At 29.6% G+C, this 21,073-nt stretch overlaps 5 protein-coding genes across 6 annotated transcripts; all 5 read right to left on the bottom strand.

Annotated features, from left to right (window-relative positions):
- Positions 1–97: 97 nt before the first annotated feature.
- Positions 98–1,845, bottom strand: LOC137830544 (uncharacterized). Its single transcript, XM_068637962.1, has 2 exons — positions 1,608–1,845; positions 98–579 (listed from the first exon to the last, which is right to left on the bottom strand). Exons 1-2 carry the CDS (start codon positions 1,699–1,701, stop codon positions 308–310), a joined length of 366 nt encoding a protein of 121 aa, XP_068494063.1. The 5' UTR covers positions 1,702–1,845; the 3' UTR covers positions 98–307.
- Positions 1,846–5,084: 3,239 nt separating this feature from the next.
- LOC137828972 (replication protein A 14 kDa subunit B-like) lies at positions 5,085–6,412 on the bottom strand. The gene is made up of 3 exons (XM_068635759.1): positions 6,285–6,412; positions 5,702–5,960; positions 5,085–5,421 (listed from the first exon to the last, which is right to left on the bottom strand). Exons 2-3 carry the CDS (start codon positions 5,955–5,957, stop codon positions 5,357–5,359), a joined length of 321 nt encoding a protein of 106 aa, XP_068491860.1. The 5' UTR covers positions 5,958–5,960; positions 6,285–6,412; the 3' UTR covers positions 5,085–5,356.
- Positions 6,413–8,487: 2,075 nt separating this feature from the next.
- On the bottom strand, positions 8,488–10,798 carry LOC137830543 (ferredoxin, root R-B1-like). Of its 2 annotated transcripts, none has more exons than XM_068637961.1 (2): positions 10,510–10,798; positions 8,488–9,117 (listed from the first exon to the last, which is right to left on the bottom strand). In XM_068637961.1, exon 2 carries the CDS (start codon positions 9,107–9,109, stop codon positions 8,645–8,647), a length of 465 nt encoding a protein of 154 aa, XP_068494062.1. In that variant the 5' UTR covers positions 9,110–9,117; positions 10,510–10,798; the 3' UTR covers positions 8,488–8,644. The 2 variants fall into 2 exon arrangements, with proteins under 2 accessions (XP_068494062.1, XP_068494061.1); XM_068637960.1 differs by having other exon boundaries at positions 10,165–10,659.
- Positions 10,799–12,916: 2,118 nt separating this feature from the next.
- On the bottom strand, positions 12,917–13,270 carry LOC137827951 (uncharacterized). The gene has a single exon (XM_068634332.1). The coding sequence runs from the start codon at positions 13,268–13,270 to the stop codon at positions 12,917–12,919; it is 354 nt and encodes a 117-aa protein (XP_068490433.1).
- Positions 13,271–15,325: 2,055 nt separating this feature from the next.
- On the bottom strand, positions 15,326–18,635 carry LOC137828356 (uncharacterized). Its single transcript, XM_068634887.1, has 2 exons — positions 17,890–18,635; positions 15,326–15,859 (listed from the first exon to the last, which is right to left on the bottom strand). Exons 1-2 carry the CDS (start codon positions 18,434–18,436, stop codon positions 15,681–15,683), a joined length of 726 nt encoding a protein of 241 aa, XP_068490988.1. The 5' UTR covers positions 18,437–18,635; the 3' UTR covers positions 15,326–15,680.
- Positions 18,636–21,073: the final 2,438 nt, after the last annotated feature.

The following is a 21,073-nucleotide window of genomic DNA, read 5'->3' as shown; positions in this document are numbered from 1 at the left end:
TTCATATAGGCATATAATTGAGTCAACCTGGTCCTGTCCACCCACACTGAATCTGTAAACCTTTCTTTTTGGTACAGATTCTCAAAAGTCTATGGTCTTTGTAAGTGCTTTGTTAGATATTTTGCGCACTGAATATATTTCTTGCAATCAGAATAAAGTTTTGTTCATAAGAAACAGATACACTTTAGCATACATTGCCTCACAGATTCAAACTAAAGAAAATACATCACTAGATCATCAAACACTATTCCTTGAAAGAACCTGTAACAGTTGTTACAAAATATACAATGAACCATTTTTGAGCTTTCTATATCAACAAAAATGACAGTATGAGAGGATAGATCAGGACTATCATAAGCATATTGGAAAATCCGATTTTGTTAAGGTTGCAGCTTGCAGCACCATGATGTTGGTTATTTCTGTTTGCAGCACCTGCTGTATAAACAGGTATAACTGCTGCACCTCCTCCTCGTGTTTCAGGTGATCCTGAATTTCCATTTCCGTGTGAGTGACCAGCACCTCCTTCTATCTTACGTCCATATAGTACCTTACGTTCCAACTTACTCTTCTGCATAATTTCTATGTAAGAAAAAAGGATTATAAACCCTTCCCAAATGAGAATTGCAGAAGAAAATGACGTGGTCTATTATTACAAAGACATGCACACACATTCCACTGGTAAATGTTAGTGCTATATAATGACTGATATTCACATTTTTGTTAAATTATTGACTGCAAAGTGGAGCCCTATATAGGTTTGGAGACTCCTCTTAAATTGTAACCTTGGGACCCCTTCACATAGAAATCTCACTCAGGCTGCTGTAAGAAAATAAGGGTAATAAATCCATTCACTTCCTCATACTAGTTAAAGATTTGTAAGCAGACAAGTAATCCAAAGTGAGTTCTTAATTTGGTATTGGATACCCCCAAAAGTCCACTAACAATGAAAGACGGAGACATCTTTCAAAAGTATATTTTTCTTTTCTAACCGACCTGTACTGAAATTCATATTCTTTGTCCTGCAATGGACTTTCAGCAAAAGGTTATTATAGCATCTGAGATTTCTGATAGTGGGAGACAAGGACCACTGAAAAGGTAATAGTCTATTCACAGAAAGAAAAGAAGATGGTACGGTTTAGGGAAGAAGGACTGTAATAGAATCAAACTATCACTATACTAAATCATCAGAAGTTCGACAATTAGAAAACTCAGCATGATTACCCTGTAATAATAGTAATACTAATAATTCTATTAAATGAATGTGAACCTCATCATATTATTATTAAGCTCCTTTTCCACAATCTTGATATAATTAATATCCTACTCTTTGTAAGATGAACACCATGGCATAGCTACTAACTGAAATACACTAATATATGAATTCATATCTGTTTCTGAAGTGAAGAAAAAATATACAAAAAAAGCACTTAGACACAACAATAAGTGTTATTTTTACTATTTTTCAATGAAATCAAAGTTTTCACTCTGATAATCAATGTGAATTTTATGGAACTAAAACTTCAGTTTTGATTGGAAATGAGTGAAAACATAAAATGCTGTATATAAATTTGAGTGTATGCACAGTTGCTTAAAAGAGATGACAGTACCTGAAGAGAAGGTGTTGTGAAGGGAATATGCTGGAGTAAGAGCAATGAGGCAGAAGAAGATGAGAAGAGAAAATCCTAATCCTCTGAAACCCATTTGTAGGTTTAGCAAGAAACCTACCAAAGATGATTCTTTTTTATATGAAAATGAAAAATGGTTTGTGGGTGAGAGTGATTGTGCGGGATGAGGAGGTGGTTGCAGGTTAAAATGAATGATTTTGAGAATTAAGAATATATTACAAAGCAAAGTTTGGCCTTATCTTTTGAAGAAAGTGGCTTCACTGTGAACCTTTTAATTTATATAAGAAAGTAAAGTAGAGTTTGTGGTCCAAAATCCAAATGTTAAATCACGAATCTCTCATCAAATCACTCTCTCATCTCAACACTGATTACAAATTTCAACCACCATCGTTACGTGTCACACCCAAGCTCATAACACATTTTTTTTCTTCTTCATACTTGCTCTTATGAAATTAAAATTACTATTTTTTGCTTTATAAAAACAAAAAGTCCATTAATTAGTATTTTATCTCTATAGGGTATAGACACTGATACGACACGAATACGAAGATACGTAAAATTTATAAAATGTAGGGTACAAGAACACGGATCTATATATTATATAATTATGGATTATATAAATTGACAATAAAAATTTATGTGCATAAATATGTTCCAGATTATTTTTTGAACCAGAAAGATGTTTTTCATGATTGGTTCAAAAGGATTTGTTTCTTATTTTTGTAATCATAATAACAATTTATACAATAAAGTTTGATTTTTAAAAAAAATTGTGTCAGAACCGTACTAGAATTGTCAGAAATCTAACAAATACTTTTTGAATTTGACATTTCACAGATACGTATCTTACAGGTGTCATACAAGTGTCGATGTCACCGACACACCATTTAAGAGGAGGGTCCGAACTTGATAGTTTATACCCCACTATTTACTAACACAATTCAATAACATAAGAATTTAGCAATTGTAATCACATCATCTCTAACCTAGATATTATTATAAAATTAAAATGATATTTTACACACACAAAAACTTATCTTCAAGTATATAGTAAAAAAGTGTGATCAATTTTAAAAAATAGATGAGATTTAAAAGGAAGTAAATATAATAAGAGAGAGGAAGTGTTTTTTTTTTGTCAATGGGGTTTTAAAAACCATGTGTATGAGTAAGGCTCAGATCATTTGATGAAATGATAAACAATGAGAGGTTGAATTATTAGAGAAGAGATAATCTAAATTTTATAAAGTTGAATAAAAAAAAATTGCTATGATGAAAGTCACAAACACACACATGTATATAACACTCTAAATCCAATTAATAATAATTTGTTACATGTTTTCACGTGAAATGTGTGTTAATCTGAGTTGCTTTTAGCTGTAATGGTATGAAATCTCCAGCAATGTCGCATTCATGTTGGACATAGTTTTTGAATTAAGAAGAATAAGACAAAAACACTGATTTGGTAGATCTACAAACTTCACTATTTCACTACCACTTATTTTCAATACCTTTTTTAGTTTCTTTCAATAACATCACTGTTGATTATAACCCTCTTCAATCCTATTACATGGGATTTAAGAATTTTAAGAATTTTGTTCTCAGTGATACATTCATAAAAATTTAAAATGAGTTATGCAATCTTTAAAAAGTACCATATAAGGAACGGTTTTATATAAGGATTGTTTGGATCCAATACTAAATTTGCAAAAAATTTAAATAACAGGTGATATATCAATAGTACTCTCCTTTTTTAAGCCAAAAGAATTATTAGTTAACTAATATTAATTTAATTACAGTTAAATAATTTTGATTCCATTTGAATTACGTGAAGTGAGATAAAAAAAAAAGGTTAGAGAGAAAGCTGAGGAATGTTTGGAAAGGAAGATTCCTTGAAAGTCCTTTTGTGAGAATAGCATTAAGGCCAAACAGGTGAAAAGAAAGTCAGCATCCAAGGCACAAGAAAAAGTTTACTTTTCATATTACTAAAAACATAAAATAAATTCATTTCATACTATTAAAAGATAAAAATATTTATTTATGTTTAATTTAAAATGTTAATATATATTATTAAAGTTGGTTATTACATATGAGAGTAATTTTTAGATGTGTCAAATTATTCTTTTTCTAATCAATTTAATATTTGAAAAAAGGTAAAAAAAATATTACATTATCTATAATCATGACAAAATTATAGAAACAAGTATAAATCATTTTATAAACACAAATTTTCAAACTCTATTATTCGAAGATTAAATGAATCAAAGTCTTTGCCTTTTTAATTTTTCAAATCTTGCTAAAGTTAAAGAAATCATTTTAAAAAACACTTGGGTGATGAATATACGCCAACCATGACAAATCAGAAAACTACGAATCTAATAAAGAAATGTAAGTTCTAAAGCGGAAAATTCACAATTTTTATAATTTATTATTTTTTATGACCAATTAATTAAGAAATAAAAAATAATAATACAAATTAATAATTATATGTACATATAATTTTGTAAAAATAGTATCAAAAGAATTATGTAGTTGTTACTTTTTAAAAATTATTTAATTATTTTGAAATTAAAATATTCAACTATTTATTTTATTAAATAAATAAATTATTTTTATTTATTAAAGAATAAAATTATCTAATTAAAAGATGAAAAAAAAAACAAATAGAGTATCTCTTTATATAATGAGGTAATGGCATAAGTATATAATATACCTTTTTATATACGAAGTCTCATAATTTCTTTTACTTTTATCCTTCCTGATACTTTTATTCTTATCAGAAAAGTGTGTGGGAACTTATCTTGATGAAAGGGGAAGATGATACTTTCAGTATTCTCAATACAAAGAAACTATGAAATGGTTTGAATCACTTCTTATTCCTTGATAGATGTAAAACTCATGTGAGGTGTCAAGAAAGCTAGATGCTTGGCTGGTAAAAGAAGAGATATGCTGAAGACAAAGATCTCGAACCACTTAGCTGAATCATGGGGATAAAAATACCAAATATTCGGGATAAAACTGCAGAAGACATTGACCATGTGATAACAAGTTACTAACTATTAGGATATTTCGACATTTTCATATCCTTCTAGCATTCAAGTAGCTACATTTGCTCATGAAAGACTCACTCTAAAACACACCAAGTGATTGGAAAGCCTTTTTATTCAGAAAAGGAAGTTTATGATGCACTTAGAAGAATGCATCCAATAAAAGCACCAACTATGAACAATACTCTAATTTTATTTTATCATAAATTTTGAAGTGCTGTGAGTTGAGGTCTAAAATTTTGAAGTGCGGTTAGAGACCAAAACTATTGCTAATAAGCTATAGAGGTACTCAACAAAGTAAATAATCTATTAGAATAGAGTAAATCTACACAGTACTCAAAAAATATAACAATGGACATGTGTGAACAAGGTAAGATATCCAATATATTTTAGTTAGGTGAAGAGTAAAATAGTCTAAATGAAACTAATACCTTTTTCATTGGAGTGTAATTGAAGACACTGGAGACAGTTGCAGACATGAGCCAAACTAGACATATAACACGAGACATAAGTTAAAGAAGATTTAAAAACATCTAACAGTTTGAAGAGAGTATGTGTACTCGGCCATTTTGGGGATTCCATAAACTCAAACGTAATTCCTAGATATACACGTAAACGGATGCTTTAGCATGAAAAACAAAATCTTCAATCGTCATCCAGTTGCTGAGTCAGCATTCTTTGATCTCCCTAGAGAAAGAGGCCTTTGAATTCACCATTTGCTAGTTGGCACAACTGATTAAAAGAGTTGGTATCTACAGAGAGTGCCATATCAAAGCCAACACAAATGAGTAGGGACAGAACAGTAGAAAATTAGAAATGCTAAACAGTTTCTGATTTTAGTTCGTATGGCGCCAATGGTAGAGGAAGAGAGCAATCACCAAATAAATCTAATTTGGGTTTTAAATTTGCACAAAAAACATGTTTGGAGAAACATTTACTTCAAGTGACTCTCGTTTCCTATTTTGAGAAGATAAAAACGAATATATCAATTGACAATAAGTGAGAAAAGTTCTAAATTGTAATGTTTCGTACCAAATGTGTTGCCAAAGTCAGTCCATATTTCGGCATCAATAGAGTTGCTACTTTCCGCAATACCAATGACCTCAATAAAATTCATAATGGGGACTTGTGGCAACCCTTTTATTGTTAATTGAGAATCATCAGTGGATTTTGCTGTGGCAATCCCACCACCAAATTGATTCACCTGAACCACTGTTCTTATTCTCTTCCCTATAAAGTTGGGAATCAACTGAGCATTTACAAATACAGCAGGATTTGACGTGTCCATGGGCTGAAACAAAAAGGGGGGAAATCAAGCTTTGCAGGTGAGGTGAAGCTTAAACAAATGTTTAATTTTCTTGCAGGGTAATAATGATTAAATAATCTGAAAAAATAAACTACTCTCAAATTTCGACCCAGAACAAATAATCACATCACAGCAAGCGTTGAAAGTGTTAACTGTTGAAAAGGAATTTTCACAAACATGTTGAGTGCACAAAAACTGAGCATGGGTGTTGTATACAACGGATCACCCAACCCCTAAAGTTAAGGCAAATTAGTGAATAAAATTCTAAATATAAAAACCCAAAAGAACAAAATTAAAGGAAGAGTGAACCTTTGAATAATTGGAAGAAACCCTTTGCTTCTGTGTGCGTAGTTTGAGAGAGAGTGAGAAATGCAATTTGAAACGAAGAGTGCGCGTAATAAGGAACAGAGCGGGAACCTTAAACGATTGCTTTTTCGTTTGGCGGGAAACTAATACCTCAATGCACTTTCTTTTTTATTTATTTATTTATGTTTATATTTCTTTCTTTCTTATTTTTCTTGTTGCTCCAATCTTCCTTTTTTTTTCATTTTTCTTGAGTAATAAATAAATTGTTAGTGCCTCTTTTAAGATGCTTTAATAGAGTAAGAATTATTAATTGAGAACTTATTCTTCTTCAAGACAAATTTTGGGAAAAATTCTTTAAAATATTAATTAACAAAAAACTTAATTTTAATATCATTAAAATATATATAAAAAAATCCACCTTAATTGGCGTCTAGACGAGTACAAATTTGGGGAAAAATTAAAATATTAATTAACAAAAAAATTAATTTTAATATCTTTAAAATATATAAAAAAAATCCACCTTAATGTCGTCTATACGAGTGCAACATGAAAATTAACATCTCATAAATAAACTTTGTTAAATTCTTCCTCTGAATTAATGAAAAATCAGTTTTAATTTTTTAAATAATTTAAATAATTTTACATGAAACATAATCTCACATTTTTAAATAATTTCAAAATCTCATATTTTTAAATAATTTCGGTTACATATGTATCTTTTACCTCTCTTCCAATTATGACTTTTGAGATAAGAGTTTCATTATTCAAACTTAAGTGAGAGAATTGACGAAAAGATTCGTTATAAATAAAATCAAACAAAAACACAATCCCACCGATAAAAACACCACAAAACTTATTTTAACCACCAATGTTTATCTTCTGAAAATGAAAAAAAAAATACATCACACTCTACCATACTTAAAAAGATATTATTGAAATTTAAAAATATATAAATATATGAATGTGCTCGAAAAAATTGTCATCAACTCCATCACTCAACTTCTAAACTTAAAAAAAGCGTCCACGAATAAAATGAAAATTTAAAATTATGAATTATAGATAGTTGGAAAGTGTGTTAAATCTTACTTCATAATCATTAATTACATTTTGAAAATTCTTTTTTAATTGACACAATTAAGTTGTTGAAATTACGTTGCTTCATTTGAATTACTTCTGAATTTTCGAAGTTGGAGTAGACTTCTGAGTTTGATATTTATCTAAAAACATTTTTGTTTCATTTCAGAATTTATTTTGAGTACCATTTCGTCTAGTTTCCAGCAAAACTGGTTTAAGAATATTTTATCAAACACAAATTATGAATTTTTTATTCACTTGTGTGCATTTAAAATGTGGGTAGACTGATTTTTGGGTTTATGTTTTTAATTATTGTCAAAATAAAAAACAATCCACAGAAAATTATGCAGACTTTGGTAGAATATATGCTTAATTTGGGACATTTTCAAAAGAAAAAAAAAATAGCATTTGAATTAGTAACAAACACTAAGAAATATAGAAAATCAAATTATATAATTATAAAAGATAAAAATATCACTCCCCAAAAGTAAGTTTACGCCCAAAATAAAAATATTTAATGAATGCCAATAACTAATAAATAAGTGCTAAAAAAAGGAAAAAATAAATAAAATTGGAAGTTGTGCTTCCACGCATGATTTCTATGTAAAAAGAATTGGAACTCGTGTTTATTAAAAAAATAATCAAAATTCGTGCTTCTGACTTCACAGTGAAATTGAAAAAAAAGAGACATTTTTGAAAAAGGAAAAGGTTTAAATAGCTTAAAAACCACAAAAATATACAAATGAAATGGTCCATATAAACCCTAAACTCACATCCTATGTAGTTTTAAATTTCCAAAATTATTCTTGAAATGAAAATCTAAAATTGAAAACAATACATTCCTATAAATTCAAAAAATTGTGTTTTAAAAATAAAAATTCAGAAAAAAAAAATCTCAATTCTAGATAAAAAAATCCACAATATAAAAGATTCGTTTCATAAAAGATTCGTTTGAGAAAACATATTTTAAGAGATCCAAAATGTATTTTTATATTCCAAGAGATCCAAAATGTATTTTTATATTCCAAGAGATTCAAAAATGTATTTTTATATGTTATATAATCATTCATATCAGAACACAAAAAACTAAGACATTTTAAAAAGGACCCAACATTCACTTAAGTTAAGGTAGTTCTTTAAAAACAAGTTCTTATTATTGGCTAAACAAGTTCCACATAAATTTAGAAGCATTAAAAATGTTGAACAAACACCAAATGAGTTTCACAATATATATCTACCGAGCATAAGCCTTATTAAGAGATAAACAAAAGACACCACATCATCATCACTTAGCAGAGATCTTCCTCCTTGTGGGTGTGAATCACACAATCTGATGTTGGGTATGAGACACATGTGAGAAGGTAACCCTTCTCCATTTGCTGTTCTTCAAGAAAAGATTGATCTGACTGATCCACAGCACCTGTAACCAGTTGTCCTGCACAAGTGGAGCATGCTCCAGCTCTGCATGAGTATGGTAGCTCCACTCCAGCATTTTCAGCTGAATCCAGAATGTAACTGTCATCAGGGGCTTCAAATTCATTCTCTTCACCATCTGGTCCAATCAGTTTCACTTTATACACTGCCATTGCTGACACTCTAAAGGGTGATGATTTCAGTCCAAACACTTTAGACACATTCTTCACAGAACTGAAAGATGATGGACTCTTGAAAAGAGCACAAGATCTCCTTGCTGGCACAGATCCAGACAAGGAAGCTCTGGGAAGTCTCATGGTGGAGATGTTCACAGTTGCCATGTTTATACCTGAATCCAAACACAGGTAAATTGTTTTTGTATGATTAACCACTTAGAAAATCACTACAAGCTTGCTAGTGGGAGTAGAATATAACTGAGCAGGAAGAAGAACACTACAGTGTGAAACAAGGTCACTCATTATTCAGAAAAATTATTCATTAGGAGCACAACAACAGTCATAAAACACGTTTCAAACATATATTGAACATTAGAACAACAATGGCAAATGAATCAAGGATAAAGTACAAAAAACCCCTCCATACTTTGGCCCTTTTCAATTAACTACTCAAATCTTCTTTGCAATACCTACCCTCCTCAACTTTAATTTAAAAAGGTTAATTTATTTGTTAACTATGAAGGCATTTTCACTCTTTCAATTCAACTTCAGTTTTTGCTTTTAATGGCCTGTTCGGTGATTCAAAAAATGACTTCAAAGGATAAGTTGAGAAGGTGTTAAATCACTAAAGGCAATGTGTAAAGTAAACAATAACTGTTTTAGAAGTTAAATAGAACAACTATTTTCAAATTAAAGGAATCTGTATAAGCACGAGCAGCAAACAATTTACCCAGAAATGAAACACAGCACATCCAAACGCCATCAGAATGCTTATAAAATAGTGAAAAACTCAAGAACTTGCCATTAAAACGACTCAACACACTCACTCAACTACCAACCTTGATTACTCAAGTTCACATATAAAATATAACTGATATCCTTTTGTAGTTGGGAATTTTTTCCAGGAAAAAAATGACAAGATTGGATATCATGCACTAAAAATTGGAAGGTGGTAGATTTTTCAAACGTTCAAGAAATTGTATTTGCTTTTGCTGCACTCTAGGATACAGGGTAACTCATATTGCCAGAAATTGCTTCTCAATAACGAACCCAGATCAAGGATTATACCAGACAAGTTGGAAGCATGTAAACATAGTTAGCCTAAATTATGAAAAACAAATCAGCTGCATGCATCCCAAAATACTAGGGATTGTTGGTGAAATAGAAAAACGATGAAATAATCATAAACTCAGAGTGAACATCATCCAAAAAACTCACACCTTTTTTTGTTTCCATAGCAAAGGTTTTCTCTTTCTATCATCATACTGATCCCCGTCTCCACCCCTCTTCCTCCCAGCAACAGATATTGAAAATTTGACAAAGAATTAAAAAAATCCACGGATATAAGAAAGAGGGTGCAGATCAAAAAAATTGAAAACATCTAAAGATCCGTGTATCAAACAGAAAAAGAAAAGACCACCCAGTAAAACAAAAAGCTCATCACACACAAACACAACATAGAAAAGCAAGAACATGCAATCTATATACACAACAAGTTAAACCCAAATCCAAAATCAAGAAAGAGACTGCAAAAAGAAGCCAAAAAAGTGGGGAGAGAAACTTACGGCCAAGAGATGACAACGAGGGTGACTTTGTAGAAGTGAGAACGAAAATAAGGGTACGAAAGAGAGTTTATATAAGGACAATGGAATGAAAATAAAAAAGGTAGCTTGGGGTTGATATGGGAAAGTGACCCTTTGAACGCTCAGTGGGTCAGAGATGAAGTCGGCGCAGGAAGTTAAGACCACTTGAGCCTATGTTTCATGTGACCTTTGCAAAATACCTAAGTTCATTGAATTCTCCTGTGGGGTCATGTTTTTTAGGTCAGATTAAGCTTTTAATGGAAGATTAGTCTCCTAATTACAATGGTTAACAGCTTAAAATTAATCAAACGAAGCCCCAATAATTTTTAGGTCACAATCATGCACATAACTTTGAAATTGGGGTCAGAATACATACAAATGTGAAGTCGCCTTGAAAGAAAAAGACTACACCTTTTAATAGCACTAAAAAAATCTTGAAAATAAATAAACCAAGTAAACTCTATTGAATTTCAAAGTTTTGAAACAGTATTATATGTTAAAGGTTTAGGATGCATACCAGAAAAGGAGAACTCTCTCTATGGGTTTAGGTTAAGGAAATGCCTGGCTCCAACCTGAATGCTATGTTGAATTGAACAATTAGCTATGCATGTCACACTTAGATGGGTGTGACTTCTGGGACATAGTCCCAGAAAAAAAAAAAAAAGGAGTGTAAAATTGTGTAAGTGGTTTATTTATTTTTCGGGATTAGCGTATCTGGAATGTTTGAATTGCTTTAGTAAACAACGAAAAAAGAGATAATCATCTCTAAATCGATAAACATTAACGTATCTGACGTGTCTGGATCTGCTTCTGTAAACAACGAGAAACATTAACGTGTCTGACGTGTCTGGATCCGCTCCTGTAAACAACGGAAAAAAAAAATGAATCTCCTAAATCGAGAAACATTAACGCGTCTGACGTGTCTGGATCCGCTCCTATAAATAACAAAAAAAAAAATGAATCCCTAAATCGATAAACTTTAACGCGTCTGACGTGTCTGAATTCGCTCTTGTAAACAACAACAAAAAGAGTGAATCCCTAAATCGAGAAACATTAACGCATCTAACATGTCTGGATGTGCTCTTGTAAACAACAACAAAAAAGAGATAATATCCACATACAGTATTAAGATATTATTATGTTACTCTTATTTTATTGATATTTTTTATTGTAAAAAAGACACTTGACTAAAATATGTTTGGTGTGACGATCATAATTAACTAAAGAGTTTTTAGAATGCTGAACATAATCAATTATGAACTATTATGAACTATTTGTTGTGAAATTTATAATTAGTTGTGAAATTTATAATTAGATGAAATTTTTTAATATATTGAGATTGATTATGATGACTTTATTATGTGTATAATGGATTAACCTTCTATAGTCTCATTATAATTTTTTTAATTTCTATTAGTTTTGTTTAAACTATATTATTGATTCACATAATTGAGTGTGGCTTTGAATTAATTTTTTTATAATATTGTTGTACTAAAAGTAAAACATGTTAATATTTATTTATTATCATAAAATATATTTTTTGGAGAAATAATTTTAAAAAAAATAATATCTTATAAATTTATAAAAGTAATTTAATTATTTAAAATTATTTTAAATATTATCTTAAAAAATAAGAATTTTGTATTTTTATATTTTTGTCTTAAATTTATATATATATATATATATATATATATATTACATTTTTAGCTTGATTTTGTTAAAATGAAAATTATGTCCTTAAAGAACTTAACTCTCTTTAATATTTATTTTTACTGTCTTCCAAATTATTTTTAAAATATTCTTACAATTTCTAATATTAAAGTTTATATTGTAATAAAAAATATTTATATCACCTCTTTCATGTTAAAAAACTTGTATTTTTAAAAAAATAATTATTCAATCCGAAAATAATATACATAATTTTAATGAAGTGAAATTTACACAAAAATACCTTATATTTTATTTTTCAAATATTTTTAAAAATAGGAGTAAATTCGTAAACTTATATCTTAAACATATAAAAAATAAAATATCTTCTTACAATCATCACATAACTTACCAATTTCAATAAACTTTCACCATAAATTCACTTTACATATATTCATTCAAACAACCTCACTTTATACACACATTTTCTTCTTAAGTCCATTTAAATTCTCACACATTCACTTTCTAATACAAATAAAGGATAATTCATCATAATTCATATTTATTGAAATAAATGATAAATTCTTTTCCAATAACCTAACTTAGAATATATTTATCTATTTATAAAACCTATTTTTTTTAAAGTCTTAAAGAAGAATACCCATTTATAGATACAACCACCTTCAAAATTAAGAACTCAATACACAAAACCATATTAAAATTGTGAATTTATACTTTGAGTCTAGCCATATATACAGTGTTGCATTGAAAAGGAAAGTTGAATGTTGCAGGCTGCTGCAACATTAGCCAAATTATGAAGACCAAAGTATAAATATGGTGCAACATTCACAAGACAGCTACAAAGATTTGTTATAGCTTCATAATTGTTGGCTCTCTGAAAAGCCACTCTTGCTCCTTCACAGCAATGTGCAGTTGGAGGATTTGATGAATCAATAACCAAATAAGGCACACATTGAACAAGTAAAGGTTCATAGCCATTGCATGTGCTTGGAACTTGTGCTGTGATGAATGTTGTTAGTGCCAAACCATAAGCCATAACAAGCACCACAACACCAAACACTTTCTTCTCTCCCATCTTCTCTTGATTATGTTGTTGTTACCTTGTTTTCACTTTCATGAATTTGTCCAAACCAATTCTTTTTATGGGTAATAATAGGTTTATGGTTTACAACTGATATTTTTTATACAACCACGTTACAATTTGTAATACTATTGTTTTATTACTTTTTCATATCATTTAATTTTAAATTTACTTATCCTTTATTATATATATTTATTTATAAACTCATCACATAAAGGGTTGTATACAACTCGAAGAGTTGTCAAACTATCATTTTTTTATGGTTAAGGATACGTTGACAACTCATAATTTTTTTATACAACTAAATTACAACTTTCAATACTATTATTTTACTACTTTTTCATATCATTTAATTCTAAACTTACCATTTATTGTATATGACCCTAAAGATAGGGTTATATCATTTTCCTTTTTTTTTATCTAATAACAATATTTTAAAAACTAAAGTATCAGTTAATCTCAACTGCTATGTGATCTCCTTAATCATTTAATGAAAATCAATGAGTTTACTACTAATTAATGTAGATCTGTTTAATCACTTAATGGAATTCAATGAATTTTGTTAAATCAATTAATGTTTTTAAACTTCTCAAAGTTATTTTCTTAACTCTATTAATCTAATTAATTAATGCGTTTTCAGTAATTTTATCCCTATTTGACAAAAGAGTCAAAAAATCACTTTAGTGCATCCCTGTGTTCATTGACAAAAATATTCACTAATGAAGAATATTTTTGAAAAATAACACTATTAAAATTGTAGATAACTTTTGTAAAATTAACCGGAACAAACTTTTTAAAGGATTCATATAAAAAGGATATGGGAGAATATCATTTAATATAGTAGAAAATTAGCTCAAATTTAGTTTTCTTAGAAGTAAAACGTAAACTAAAATGGTTATAATTATAAGTTTATGCAATAATAAATTTAAAATATTTGTTCTTATATTTTAACAAAAAAATCATTTTATTAGAAAATAGTATATTTGTTTTGCATTGTTGTGCTTGTTAGGTTTGAAAGAAAAAACTACAAAATATTGGAAAACAAATTAGGGAAAATAAAAACAAACAAAAAATCTAAATATTTACTTTTTGAAAGTTTTGTTAAGAATTGTTTAATGTCAATATGTATTAGACCTAGTAAGAAAATTCCACCTTAACTTTGGTCAAAGTATGTTCAAATCAGCTTCAACTGAAGTATTTTCAAACTTGAGCTCAATTAAAACACAGATCTTAATTAAAACATCATCAGCTCAATCTCAATCAAAAACATCTTTTAGTTGGTCTGAATCAATATATATTTTCAACCTAAGTTAAAAATATCTTTTAGTTGACAAAATTTGAAGCATCTTTAGAATCATCTAGAACATTAACTAGACATCTTTTATCAATATGGTGTTTCTCCTGCATCCTATATTTTTCTTCCTACACCTTACATTATTTGAAATATCTAAATTATCCTTGATATTTTTAAGATGATTCTGAAATAAAGAATATTCCATAAACAAAAGGTATTTCTAGAATAAGAAATTCAGAAGACAAAAATCATTACAGAATATTACATTCTTTTTTACTTTTATTCCAAAACACATTTTTTGACTTCCAAAATAATAATTCTAGTATTCATAAAATGTGTTCTGAAAAATATGTTTCATGAAAATCTTGAAAAGAGTAATTGGTAGTCATTTTTAAAAAGAGTAAAACAGTATTTTTTTTAAAATGATAGGGTGCAGGGAGAAATTTGTTGGGATGTAGGAAAAAAATACCCTTATCAAATATTGCTTGGAACATGTTTAATCAGAAACCCTACAATGCTTTTCATTTAAAATTAAAAATTGGCCTGGAAGTGTTGTATAATAAATTCCAGCATGTTTTTTGTCATAAAAAACTCATGGAAAACAATACTATTCCTTATGCAACGAGCAAGTTGAACTTCTATGCGTTGGGTAACAAAATGGTTCGTCTTGTTCTATTTTGTTCTTTCTTATTCCAACTCTAGCATCACTTCCAAACTAATGTTTCATTTTGATATAGTTCCAGACTAAAAACAACTGACATAAAATATGACTTGTATTTACCAACAAACTACACTTGGAATCATCGTTCTTGGACATTACACATTGAAATGATGTCTATTGATGTTACAGCTTCTCATGGTATGTAATCCCACTATTCCCATCAGCTTCAACATGATCAAAGCAGAAGAAGCTGACTACAGAACAATTGGCAACCAAATATTAGATTTTGGGCTCACATGAAAACAAGAAAGCTAAGAAAGTAAAGACACGAGGATAATCTATGTTCCTGTAGTCCTTCGTTTGCAAACTGTATGGAAAACAATCACACCATGAAATTACCAAAAGAATTAGATTAACTCGAGGAACCCACGCTCATGTATGTCTAAAATCTACTTCTTCGGCGCAGACAATCTGTGTCTGGACCATTCTTCAAGGGCCTTGCGATGGAGAGCATTCATCCGGATGTAAGGTCGTTTTTGCTTGATCAGCTTCTCGGCATTCTTCCAATCCTCTGTGATGCCTAGTGCTACTAACAGTGCACACATAACTGCTACACTTCTTCCATGGCCTTTACACCAAAAAACAAAAAACTAAAATGAGTATAAAGGTAACATTGATAATTTCATGTAATCTACCTCGTTGACAAAATAGCAGCTGTAATAATATTCCTAATTAAAAATAATATCTTCATATTTGCAGCTCATGTAGTGATAGGAATAATGAAGAACAACCACAAAGTGACAAACACGCAGTTAAAAGGACGGGTGCGACACATCAAAGAATATGTTAATGCTACTAATAATGAGCGGCAAAGCAACCAGTTTATCTTTTAATATTTTTTCATAGCTTAGTGAGAATTTGTTTTTCAGCCTTCGAATGACACATTTCATTCTATTCCTAGTTTTCATTTCCCCTATTCAAAATAGGTGAACCAAATCCACTAGTTAAAACAATGTACATCCCCTTTGGGTCAATTCTATTCCTAGTTTAATACTCCAATGCAGAACACTACAATCGCATAATTATGCGTAGTGATTGGAAAACTTTGTTCAACATCAAAACTAACAGCTCTCTTCTTGTTGAACCAAAGAATTGCATTTATCAATCTTCACTGGCAATCATAGACAGATAAACTACCAGAACAATACGAAGCCAAAATTATTCTTCATGAAGGAGGCAGAATGCCACTCCATTGGCGATGTCAAACCTTTTGTAGTTAGAATTGATGAAAATAGAATACAACACCGGAAACATGCATTATTATTGTAATCAGATTCTTTCCTCTCCTGGTTCTATAATGTTTCCTTTCGGGATGCTGTGGTTCAAATATCTATAACCTTACATAATTGGAAAGTTGTTTTTCCTTTGATTGGTTACATTAGTCCCATTTTTTAACTGTTTGTCCAACGCTTCTTCTATCTTTTCCTTTTCTAAATTCCAATTAGCCATTCAGAGGACAGAGAATATTGCAAATGACCTTCATCGTTGGGTTTTTTCAAAAGTCTACTGAAGTCAAGTCCCTTGTTTGGACAACAGCAATTAAAACAAACAGATAACAGAATAAATTATCATTTATCATATAATTGACCATTGAGTTACAAATACAAAATTGATTTATGAATGTCTGTCAAATCTTGTTTGGATAAACTTCTCAAATCTCGTATTTGTACGTCAACAACAAGGAGACTTCAACTTCAACTTAATCTCAATCTTATACTTATTTTTACTTATTCTCTTATATTCACTTTCTGACCTGAACATCAAAGCATCTTTCACAAGTAGATCTCCATTTGGTGTTATGTTCAATCTTCATTACGATCAACACCTTGACTCAGACTTAAAGATTGGAGAACATTTTCCACAAAGAACTCAGTCCAAAGGCATTCAATTTCCGGTAAGAACATAAGTTCTTAATGAAAAGTTTGTTATCCAAACAGGGTCTTAGTGTTGCAATTTGCATAAACTGTTTACAGGACATATATCACAAGAAAGACAAGGAAGCAACACTAATACAAGGGAAACACCAATCGATTACTTAAAATGGTTACATTACAAAGAGTCAAGGTCGACCACATGAAAAAGTGGCTCACATGTTTTAAATTTTAACATAAAAGAACATGTTTGACAAAGATTACTTATAGAGATTTCAGCCGTTTCGGGATAACAAATTTGTTAGCAATTTCAGTTGTATATTTGTAAAAAAAAAATCCCGGAAAAATGAGTTGTTTTTATGAATCCATAAACTTGTAATGTATGATTATTTTCTCACAGTATTTTTATATTGTGTTGAAATGGACAAGTCCAACAACATGGTGAGCTAAAAATCTATTATTAGAACATCTCCTCATTGTTTTCTCCCCTCCCACAATTTTTCCCCCCACAACTTTGACAAGTGCTCTTCTGCTTACTGTAAAAATTGATTTACACTACAACACTAAATGAATACAATTACCTTAAGACCACTTATCAATAAATTTATCTACACAAAAACAGCACATTTCTCATTGCAGATTACATAGAAGAAACAGAAAAGCAATACTAAAGAGCATTCATATCCACCATGAATATAACTTGAAGAAGCTGATAAAGCTCACTAACCATAGGCACAGTGAATGAAAATGGGTCTGTTGAGGTCTCTCTGCCGAGAGGCCCACTTAACAGCGGATTCAATATCAGCAGGTTGAGGCGACCTCGTGTCCCACGTGGGAATGCAGCGGTAGGGCAACCCCGCAGTGAAGTCCTTGACACGCGGGAACTCGCACGTGCAATCAACAATAGCAGGGTCGCCAGGTGGCAGCATGCGAGGCGAGGATGGCCAGCCTCCGACGTAGAGAGAGTCGTGAACCTGCGTGTAGGGAGGTTCTCCGCTTCGAAGCCTCCGGAGCACAGAGAAAACGCGAACGAAGTAGATGTAAGGGCTGAAAATTATGAGTGAAAAAAGAGGGAAGGTTCCGTCGGTGGTTTTTCCAAGAAGCATGGGAAGGTCGATTGAAGGGTGAGAGGCGATTGAGACCAGGAACGAGATGAGCGAAGCGTAGAGGAAAGGGAGAGCGAAGAGAGTGAAAGCGAGGTTCTTCAGGAACAGGAATATTAGGAAGAACGTTGTTGCTTTCAGCGCTACGAGGAATGATATTCCCACACCCATGTTCTTCTTGCGATTTTGGATTCGGATTAACGAGGAACGAGAATCGGTGAATTGAAATGATAGAGTGGTTTGAGGGATTGTGGGTGGAGAGGAAGAAAGAGTGAACCCTAGAACTGTGCTCACAAGGTGTTTGGTGAAAGTCCTTTTGAGAATGTGGTGTCTTTACACGCTCGCATGGGTGGTTGCTTCAAAATTGACGCTGCTTCGGATCATTGGCATGAAGAGGGAATTACGAAACAAAATGAATTCATATCTCTCAGTTATCTTCACATTTTATGTGTTTATTTCTGCATGAATTTTGAATATGAAGGATTTTGTAAGTAAAAAGTGTTTTTTTAGAAGATAAAAAAATAGTTTCAAAATACTTTTTTGAATTCCAAAATAATAAATCTAAAATTAATAAAATATATTTGAAGTCATTTTTAAAACAAATAAAATAGTCTTTTTCAAAAATAATAGGATGAAAAAAAATTATACATTTTTTAATTCTGAAATAGTAAATCTAAAATTAATAAAATGTGTTTGAAGTCATTTTTAAAAGAAATAAAATAGTTTTTTTCAAAAAATAAAATGGTGCAAAAAATAATTTGTTGGGATGCAATAAAAATACCAACTAAAAATTAAATACTTCCTCTTACAATATTTGTTCAAAATTTTTAATAAATGTGCCATTTTTCGGTAAATTCTCTATTTAGCATCATTTATACTTTTATTTCTCTATCTAATATAACATACTTTTGTTTTTATTTCTCTATCTAGCATCCTTTTGTTTTTATTTTCCTATCTAACACTCTTTTGTTTTTTATTTTTCTATCTAGCACAATTTCAAAAATAAATAAATAAATAATAAATTAAAAAATAATAATTTTAAATGCATTAAAAAATAAATATTTTTAATATTTAAAATAGTTAGAAATATAACTAATGAATAAATAAAAAATATCATTCATTTAATATTTTTTTATTATTTTGTAAAAACTCATTTTTTTAATCATTAATTATATTTCTAACTATTTTAAACATTAAAAATATTTAATTTTTAATACATTCAAAATTAAAATTATCAAAAAATAATAATTTTTTATTTATTTTTGAAATGGTGCTAAAGAGGAAAATAAAAACAAAAATGTGATAGATAGAAAAATAAAAGTGTAAATGGTGCTAGATAAGGAATTTATCACATTTTTGCTTTTCCTGGTAATGATTTTTTTTGAAAAATTAAAATCGTATTATTTGACAGGATTTTATTTTCATGTGTTAGAATTTTACGCTCAACTTCTTTAAGATAAAGTTATAACATATTAACATGATTTTTTAATATCCACATTTTTTTAAAAAAACAGTCTTATTTTGACAAAAAAAAAATTGATCCACTTTCTTAAAAAAAACCTATTTATTTATCCATGTCTAATAATTTGTTGCTCAATGTCTTTTAAAAATCCCTTTTCATACATGGTAAATAAATTGGAGAAAGCCATTAAGGCTTGTGCCATATTTGTTTGGAATGTGTTAATTTCATTCAAATTCCTTTATTTTTTTATTTATATTTTTTATGTTTTGCAATTTTTTGCTGTGAGAAATCCATAACTTTCTATCTTTCTTCTATTGTGTCACCACAATACACTTGTTAAGTGGGAATTTACTTTCACAAATTATTAATAAATTTGAGCCACATTATTAGTAAGCGTTGCAATTACAAGGAAAAATAGTTTTTTTTTTACAAATTCATCTCAACATAATTCACTATGTTGGGTTTATCTTTATTATTATTACTTATGTAATATTTCTACATAACTTTCGGTGTTTAATTCATAAAACTAAATGTACCTGATAAAAAAAATAATATATACTGGGATACTTGGTCTCTTATGCTTTTTCCATGTATACTTAATGAAGATAAAATAGATTGGATTGCTACAATAGAGGGCCAAGAAATATTATAATGTTAGAGATTTACATTGATTATAAATTAAGATATTTCATTTTTTATGAGTAGGTCTAAATTTTACAAAATTGGTTTTATGAATTTGAGTTAGGTTTAAAGTTTAATTATTAACATAGTTTAAGAGTCATTGAAAGTTGATCTTACCGAAAGTTTGTTAGACCTATCATGTCACCCATTATTATACTGTTATCAGACAATCCATAACATATATTTTAATGCAGGAGTCGGTAGCCTCGATGTGAATGAGTGTTGAAGATCACACATCGATTAAATATTATGATATTTTATTCTTTATAAGTAGGTGTAAATTTCACATTCTTCACCTCGTAATCAAGTTTTATGAGATTTAGTTAGACATGAAAATATGTATAATCTCTAAAATGTAAGACACGAGACACTGATTTATATATTATATAATTGTTAATTATATAAACTCACAATAAAGATTTATGTGCAAGAAGTTTTAGTTTTTTTTTGTAGCAGAAAGATGTTTATCATGACAGGTTTAAAAAGATTTGTTATTTATTTTTATAATCATAATAAAACTTTATATAATAAATTTGATTTTTTAGAAAATTGATGTATTTTTCTGTTTTAAAATTGTATTAGAACCATGTTAAAATTGTTAAAAATTCAATAAATATTTTTTAAATTTGACACTTCACCGATACATATCCTACAAATATCGTATA

The sequence above is a fragment of the Phaseolus vulgaris genome, chromosome 7 (assembly GCF_000499845.2).
Source record: "Phaseolus vulgaris cultivar G19833 chromosome 7, P. vulgaris v2.0, whole genome shotgun sequence".
Lineage (NCBI taxonomy): Eukaryota > Viridiplantae > Streptophyta > Magnoliopsida > Fabales > Fabaceae > Phaseolus > Phaseolus vulgaris.
The sequence above is the reverse complement of the archived record's forward strand: the minus strand, read 5'-3'. Positions and strand labels throughout refer to the sequence as shown.

Excerpts from the sequence above, each read along its gene's own strand:
- LOC137830544 (XM_068637962.1), bottom strand. The coding sequence starts at position 1,701 with ATGGGTTTCAGAGGATTAGGATTTTCTCTTCTCATCTTCTTCTGCCTC. Across the intron at positions 580-1,607 it reads TCACAACACCTTCTCTTCAG|AAATTATGCAGAAGAGTAAG; the intron begins GTACTGTCATCT and ends TTTCTTACATAG.
- LOC137828972 (XM_068635759.1), bottom strand. The coding sequence starts at position 5,957 with ATGGACACGTCAAATCCTGCTGTATTTGTAAATGCTCAGTTGATTCCC. Across the intron at positions 5,422-5,701 it reads TGACTTTGGCAACACATTTG|ATACCAACTCTTTTAATCAG; the intron begins GTACGAAACATT and ends CACTCTCTGTAG.
- LOC137827951 (XM_068634332.1), bottom strand. The coding sequence starts at position 13,270 with ATGGGAGAGAAGAAAGTGTTTGGTGTTGTGGTGCTTGTTATGGCTTAT.
- LOC137828356 (XM_068634887.1), bottom strand. The coding sequence starts at position 18,436 with ATGGGTGTGGGAATATCATTCCTCGTAGCGCTGAAAGCAACAACGTTC. Across the intron at positions 15,860-17,889 it reads TTTCATTCACTGTGCCTATG|GCCATGGAAGAAGTGTAGCA; the intron begins GTTAGTGAGCTT and ends TTTGGTGTAAAG.